At 39.4% G+C, this 7,817-nt stretch overlaps 1 protein-coding gene and 1 long non-coding RNA gene across 2 annotated transcripts; one reads left to right on the top strand and one right to left on the bottom strand.

Annotated features, from left to right (window-relative positions):
- Window positions 1–500: 500 nt before the first annotated feature.
- LOC145549454 (uncharacterized) lies at window positions 501–3,011 on the bottom strand. The gene is made up of 3 exons (XR_014085441.1): window positions 2,922–3,011; window positions 2,682–2,841; window positions 501–587 (listed from the first exon to the last, which is right to left on the bottom strand). It is a non-coding gene; the product is annotated as an uncharacterized LOC145549454 (long non-coding RNA).
- On the top strand, window positions 581–3,448 carry LOC103456906 (uncharacterized). Its single transcript, XM_081601924.1, has 6 exons — window positions 581–925; window positions 1,000–1,113; window positions 1,193–1,337; window positions 2,466–2,614; window positions 2,707–2,846; window positions 2,928–3,448. Exons 1-6 carry the CDS (start codon window positions 837–839, stop codon window positions 3,083–3,085), a joined length of 795 nt encoding a protein of 264 aa, XP_081458050.1. The 5' UTR covers window positions 581–836; the 3' UTR covers window positions 3,086–3,448.
- The last annotated feature ends 4,369 nt before the right edge of the window (window positions 3,449–7,817 follow it).

The raw sequence follows: 7,817 nt of genomic DNA on the forward strand, positions 1-7,817 counted from the left end.
GTGTCATTACACTCCATGTTGGTTCAGAACTTCTGTAAACAAAGAATGACATGTAGGTTTAAAGTCCAGAACCTGACGTGCTTCACTGACAGCTGAGAGCAAGCCATATTTTATAAGCTCATAGAAGACATACATGAGTGAAAAGAGGCAGCTAATGATTTTAACACCATTATACTTTATTCCTGCTGGGAGTTAAATGTACGGCTAAGAGAACAGTAAATTGTAAGAGGTGTAATAAATGTTTAATTCAAAATAACTATATTTTTTCTCCTTGGAGAAATTCTATTTATGGGTCAAATAGCTGGACTCAATAACCAAGCTGTTTGCAACATGTCATGGAAAAGTAATCAGAGCAAGGTCATAAAATTTCTCAGCAAAAGCCAAGTTTCAAAGTCCCACGAACAAGATAATAGTACTAATGCGTTGTCTTCAGAATCTCCCTGCTGCAGTCGGTCAGTATATCACAACGTACAACGACTTCCATCATGTTTCCCCGGATTGAAAATACTGGTTCCTATTTGGCGATGCACGCTGGCAGCGTCGTTCTTGCAATCATCACTCAAGTAATCTCAGAAGTCTTTTTTTACCTGGCGAAGGAAGACAAAGTGCCCAACGGTGAGTGATACATCATGCACGCATATTTCAGTCATGGAGTTAAAACTCACAGATTGTAGGAATCAAAGAAACGCTGTTGTCTTCTCACGCAACTTTTGATACTAGCGTTTTTTGCGAGATCGTGAGTACACGCAGATTAGTGATCATTAGCTTTTGGGTCCTCAGCTGTTTTTCAGACTTCATCCTGGAATGTGTCCGAGACTTTCTCCCTAGAGTTGACTATGGACTCGTGGTCTGAGAACTTCTGGATCTGGATTGACCTGTGGTCTAAATTGTGGCTTGTTTATGCAGCTGTGAGCCTCTTCAGAAGGTACATCTGCGGTGCAAGAATAAAGGTTGTTTTTGCCTGAATTTCTGATCTTGACATTGCTCTCCTGTCTATAGAAATGTACTCGGCCCCCAGTCGTGCAATCCTGAAATCCACCCTCCCAAATTCTTTCTGATGTGGGCCATCTTAAATATTATAAGAGTGTGTAGCATGCCTATGTGGGATAGACAGTAAGTTGTATGCAACACTGTAGATTGAACAAGTAAACAATTTACGCCAGTAAATTAAAGCTATTTCTGCTTTCTACAGCTATATCCTACCGGCAGTGTTGTCTAGGTGGATTTTACCGCTTCACAGCTTCTACATGCTTTTCCTCTCCTACTCCAACCTGAACAAGCACGAAGCCTGGCTGGCAATCAACAACCCCGGTGTGATTCCATGGACACATTATCTGGTGATGAGACTGTGATTGCTTTTGCAGTGTTACAGTGCCTTACAGTAACCGCAATAACCATTGAACTTTTTCACATTTTGTCATGTTATAAGCAAACATTTGGATGTATTTTATTGGGTTTTTAGGCAGTAGACCAACACAAAATGGTGCCTAATTGTGAAATGGAGGAAAAAGAAATGGAGGAAAAACATGAATGCTTTCTTTTTCTTTACAAGTATTTGAATAGTGTGGTATGAACTCAGAGCCTCTGAGTCAGTACGTAAGAAGAAGAATCTTTCACTACAATTACAGCCACAAGTCTTTTGTGTTATTTTTTTTCCTAACAAAAATAGGTTTTCTTTGTTAATGACCAGGAGTGTGGCCTGGGTGCCACTTCCAGCCCTTCGATTGTTTTCTATGGCTTCTGACTACTGTTCATGAATAGTTCCAATTTCACACCCCAACTTTACACAGTTTTTACTCTAAATCACACTAGTTAAATACAGCAGGAGTTTTCAAAGGAGAAGTTCTTATTGCTCACAACAGAAAGAAAAATATCCACTTATACACTTTTCTATTGATGTGGTAAAGTCTCAGTCTTTTTACGTTTTCGATCTGTGACTTAGAGACCTTTTTGCTCACTTAAGACACATTTTTATTGATTCAATCAATCAAGTCAGTCAATAAAGTTCAATTGTATAGCACATTTCGGCAACAAGGCAGTTCCAAGTGCTTTACATCATAAAAAACACAAAAATCAACAATCGAAACATTATATTTTGCCACGTGCTGTAATTACACTTAGTCTAGATTTAAAGGAACACCGTTTTTCAGCTGTTTTACTATTTTCATTCAAAGTGTGAATGAACTTTAGTTGAAGGTATCAGAGTAAAGGGGTTGAAAATAAATGCAGGTCACACTTTTAAAATGTTTAATAGAAAAAAAACTGATAAAGGCAGTGATAGTTTTCCTTTGTCACCAATTATGCACTATGTTGTGGTCTATCGGAGTATAAATCTGGTTAAAATATACTAAAGTTTGTGTTTGTATTTGTGAAGCATTCAAAAGTTTGCGAGGTATACATAATTTTGTGAAGTGTTGAAGGAAGTGAAAATTATCAACGTTCAAATCCCTCTTTTTTTTCTTTAGACACAGAATGGATTAGCTGTGTTTGCCTGGTGGTCTCTCTTTCATTCTGTGGTGGGCTTCGGCATAGTGCTTAAATATCATGCCGGCGTGCAGGACCGAGTGGCCAGCGCCACTGTCCTTTTCATCATCTCCGTGTTCATTTTTACATGGTAAGCGCAGAAATTCAGAACGTGCATTTTGCTCGGGGACGTGAAACTAAAAGAATAAGAAACTGACCATGTTTGTTGCTGAACTCACACAGGTTCACCCTGCAGAACTTCTTCTTGATCAAGTACATGCGGCACACATTCAGCATTTATGCCGTCCTCATTCTGGGACTGGGTGCGATGTTCACCAGCAGCTACCGTGTCCAGGATTTCTCCATAAACACCGCCGTCTGTGGTAAGTTGAGAGAGCGTGATGGATTATCCTGACAGACCACTTCATCGCGGAGTTTCACACTGAGCATTTTTGCACCTTCAGGAGTCCTTATGCTTCTGACAACCATCATGAGCTTCATCCATCTGATCTCTGCGTGTCTGGAGAAGTCCCACAAGCCTGTTGCTGCAAAACTGAGACTTGAAGGCTGTGAGACCGTGTGCAAACCGGAAGGGAACATTAAACACAAACTAGAGAGCTGAGTTGAATTGCAAACAAAGAGACTCATCATTTGACCAATAGATTTATTTTCAAACTACAGGATAATTAAATCCATCGCGTGTCTGACCTCATTCGCTGAAATTTTTTCAAGTGTGTGGTTTACATCATTCACCAAAAGGTGGCAGCAAACGCTTAGATTAATGTTGAGAAATTTCAACTGGAGCTGCACCAGGAGATGGCACAATGACGCAAGCCTTGCATTTAATGCTAATGAAGGAAAACAGTTTTAAAATGAGAAGAATCAACAGTGGCCTACTACAGATGTTAATTTTATTAACCTTTGTGGCTGGAATTGTGCTGCATTCTAAACTCTCAAAGTAACTGAGTGAAGCTTGAAAACACACTGTGTGTGTGTGTGGGGGGGGGGGGTGTTTGGGGGGGTGCGCGCGCGCGTGTGTGTGTGTTTGGGGGGGGGGGGGGTGCGCGTGTGTGTGTGTGCCTCGTTGTGTTTACATAACTGTAAAATCCTCTTAATAAATTAGAAAACATCTGTATTTTTCATCTCCCTCTCTGCTCCTCTCTGGGGTCTGTGACGCTGCACCAAAGACATAATCACACTCAAGTTTAAGAGCTCTCTCTCTCTCTCGCTGTCTTTCTCTCTCTCTCTCTCTTCATCTCTCTCTCTCTCTTTCTCTCTCTCGCTCTCTTTACACTGCTTAAAGAATGGAATATCAAACATGCCCTTTGGCTTCAGGGAAGAGCAGCTCAACCTTTGATGAGGACACTGAGCCTTATTAAAGTAATAAATGAAAGCAGAAGAAACAAAGACAAGAGATCATACAATGAACGCGACCGTGGCAGTGACATTTGTTCGACAAATAAAGATTTGTCATGCAAAGTGGGTACTGGTTTGAAAGATGGAAATGCAAAATTCAGCCACTTTCTGCATCATCCGGTTAATTTTATTTCACATCTGCTTATTACGTGTGTTTTTCTCGTTCTTGCCTGCCAGCACAAGGCTGCATTAGTATTTGGACGCAGACATTAACTTGTAAAACTGGCCTCTGTGGTGGGCGGATGTCATTGACCCTCATCATAAGCTTAAATTGGCAATTTGTGCAACAGTAACATGTTTCTTATCTGCAGGAGATTATGAGCTCTGATTTTTTTAAAGCCAGATACATTTGCTTTGAGGATTGTTTAAAGACACTACATCAAAACCAGAAGAAAATCTACAAAGAGATCCTGCTTACTTGCACTCTGTAAATATGCTATGGCTAACTAAGGGATTTTTCAAACAAAGTTTAGTCTGAACCTCATACTATGTAATAGTATCATACTGTAAATACTCTCACTGTACAGCTGTTTAGCTGCTCATGTCCCATTTCCTCCGTGTAAATTACTCATTACTCATGTTGTGCAGAGAACACCTCTGTTCTTACTGTACTTTGCTTCCCTTGGTCATTTTAAAAGAGCCACAATAAACTTATTTTTCTCAGAAGACATGCTTTTACCATTAAACAGCTCAATTCAGGAGATAGAAATGTATACACACTGATCATTTGTTGACATTGTGGCAAACAAAACAATTTTTCCTTATCAGCTGTCTGGGGCAAAGCAACTTGCATGTTTTCCAAGCTGTGCTGTTTTTTTTTCATCTTTTAAATATGGACAGAAATGAAAAGAACAAGAGTCTAACAAGAAACCTTACCTAGCCAGATTGAGCACAGGACCGATCGCCCTCTTGGGATTAGATTTTTGATGTTTTGTGTTGTGTGCTTTTCTGTGCACATCTAATGTGTGTCTTGAGGAGGGAGCCACCTTATGACAAGATTCACAATTGTGTCAAGATTCTGCTTTCAGTTGATCAGCTTAGCTAATTGGTGTAATCATAATCAGAGATGGATTTTTTTATTAACTCTTTTGGATTCTTGGTGGGTCGCCAGTAAATATATATATATATATATATATATATATTTTAAAGACTTTTTACCTGCATTAATGAAGGTGTAATAAAAAGGAGAACAGAGCGTGATCTCATTTTTTTGGAGATCACACAAAATTTTCCCTGAATAGTTGAAGAAAAGCACGATTCTTCTGTGTCCTGCTGTGGGAAACCTGTTCACACGAAGAAGGCAGATTCTCACAATATAATTGAGGGGAAGTGATTGTGTGTGAATGTGTGAATTGTGTCATCTTGTAGCATTACACTCTGGATTTTGCACAAAAAGATATACAGATTGCTGTCTTTGCTCAGTATGTGAGGCTGAAAACCTCCAAGATAAAAAACATCTCTTCTCTGCAGCCAATTAATGCAGACAAATGTATTTATGGAACATTCTTTCATTTGGAGTCTTAAACATGTGCCCTTATATGATGTCCACAAAGAAAAAACAATTCTATCAGTATTATACCATTCTGCAAAGAAAGATATTATATATATATATATATATATATATATATATATATATATATATATATATATATATATATATATATATGAGAGCAAGAAAACTTTTTGTTTTCTCTAGCTTATTCCAATTCAATTGATTATGCCCGTTGTTCGCTGCTAACTGTTTTCTGGGTCCCTGCTGCTCCCTGTAATTGCGAAGCAGATTCAGCGCTACGCTGGCCTGTTCCCCCTGCTGTTTTTAAACAGAGGGAGAGCAAAAAGCAGACTTTTACAGCTGAATTCACTCCGTTCCTGTTCAGCAGACAGAGCCTATGGATGAAAATCTGAGACAAAGACTGGTGGAAGGCAGTTCTTTTTGCTGAATTTAGATTAACCCCGACATTCACACAAGTTAAGAAACACAAGAAAGGTTTGCATGGTTTGTTTTGCTCCCACAGTACAGTTGTGCTTTAAATACCCCCCCCCCCCTTCCCCTCTTAATTGAAATCCCATTTCCCTTGAAGAGAACCCAGAGTTTTATTTTTTTTATTTTAAGATTAAAGTAAAGTTTGATTTTTTTATTTGGAAATCAAAGTCCCAGACCTTGAAGGGTAGAGAACCACAGAATCCTTGTTACTTGAAGTGCCATGTCATCTGCTGGCGCTGTTCTAATGTGTTTTCTGAATTTACACAGTTGAAGTCATCTGGGAAATATTAGAAAACCTCATGCTTTCTTTTGACAAGCTGTATGGAGATGCTGATTTCATTTTCCAGCAAGAATTGGCACCTGTCCACACTGCCAAAGGCACCAAGGTGATTCAGTCACTGTGGTGTTACTTCAGTTGATTGGTCAGAGATCTTGGCTGATATGAACCCAGGAGAAAACCTAACAGATACTGCCAAGAGGAATATGAGAGACCCCAGACTCAACAATGCAGATGATCTGAGGTCACTATCAAAGCAAGCTGGGCTTCCATTACACCTCAGCAGAACCACAGACTGAATACATCCTTGCCATGCAACACTGAAGCAGTAATTACTGCAAAATGAAACTCAAACAAACTCAAACATGGAGTTCATAGAAATGAACATACGTTTCAGGAACTTGACATTTCTTTATAAAATAATATTTTTTTAATTGATCTAATTCCAATGTTTGTTGTGATATTAGTAGCCCCAAGATGAGTGCCACAGTTGCCATCTTCATTATCATGCTTGCAGGCCAAATTAGCATACTATAGAGATTCATATGGTCTGGATGAATGATCCATTATATCACATTATGTTGTAAAGTAATTGAAAGTAATAGATTAATAATTACAGATTTGTAAAGCCTCTGATTAACTTACAAGAGCTAAGTATATAAAAAAATAGTTGTTACTTTCACCTTCACAAAACCATTAGTGGTGAAACATTAGTGTTTCCTGACTAACTAGAACATTCTCAACACCCACACATTTTTTCTAAGGAGCTTCCGGTTTAACAGGACACTCTGGCTGTTTCACCTCCAACAATTCACTGCACCAGACCAGAGGATTAAAAATATCTTTGGATTTTGGCACAATAGTCTTAAAATGCTGGAGGGGCGGGGTGGGGAAAGAAAAACGCCTCAGCGTGACTATAAAAATGAGATTCTCCTGCACTGTGTACTAGCTGCCATGGGTTCCAGAAGGTATAATCTCATTTTCTTAAAAACATAATTTTCAGTGCTTGCTTCTCTGCAAAACAAATTATAAATGCCCAAGTGGTAATTTTAAGATTTCAGGTGAAGGCCAGTAAATTGCTTCACGGACGGCGCTCATGCGCACATATTGCACCACAGCTTTATCACATCTCTCTGGAGCTCTGCGGCCAAATCCTCCCTGGGGTGAAACACTGGCTGAAGGCGGCAGACGTGTTGCGAGAACTGGTGGTATTTCACTGTCTGGCAGCCCTGTAATTGTTTCTGTACTCTCCAAAGACCTTTCCCTCCATAAGAGAAATAACCTAGATATGCAAATGTGTATCCCCAATTAATTTCATTCATATAATTATGTAGAGGAAAGAGATTGGGTCGGGGGAAGAAAAAGAAGTGTTACCTTGTGCCAAGTTGTCCTCCCACTTGAGCCCTCCCGCTCTACAGGGTACAGCTAAATTAGCTTAAAATATTGAAGCATGCTTGGCTGCCCAGATGAGCATCAATTATCTCTAACATTTTAATGTGAGGTCTTCAGAGTCTGAAATCAACAAACTGTGCTGCTGGCAGAAATCAGTACAAGAGGTTTAAATCCAGCGGCTAAGTTCCTGAACATGACCCCATTTTCAGATGTTCTTAAAGCTTAAATTAAAGTAGAGCTTTAACGTGAACCAAACGGCTGCTCAGCGTAATGCTCCTTATAAAG

The sequence above is a fragment of the Poecilia reticulata genome, chromosome 20 (genome assembly GCF_904066995.2).
Source record: "Poecilia reticulata chromosome 20, P_reticulata-male-v2, whole genome shotgun sequence".
Taxonomy (NCBI): Eukaryota; Metazoa; Chordata; class Actinopteri; order Cyprinodontiformes; family Poeciliidae; genus Poecilia; species Poecilia reticulata.

Bases quoted from the DNA above. Each gene is read 5' to 3' on its own strand.
- LOC103456906 (XM_081601924.1), top strand. From the start codon at position 837: ATGGACTCGTGGTCTGAGAACTTCTGGATCTGGATTGACCTGTGGTCT. The intron at 926-999 runs GTACATCTGCGG...TCCTGTCTATAG, and splicing joins GCTGTGAGCCTCTTCAGAAG to AAATGTACTCGGCCCCCAGT. The intron at 1,338-2,465 runs GTGATGAGACTG...TTTTTTCTTTAG, and splicing joins TTCCATGGACACATTATCTG to ACACAGAATGGATTAGCTGT.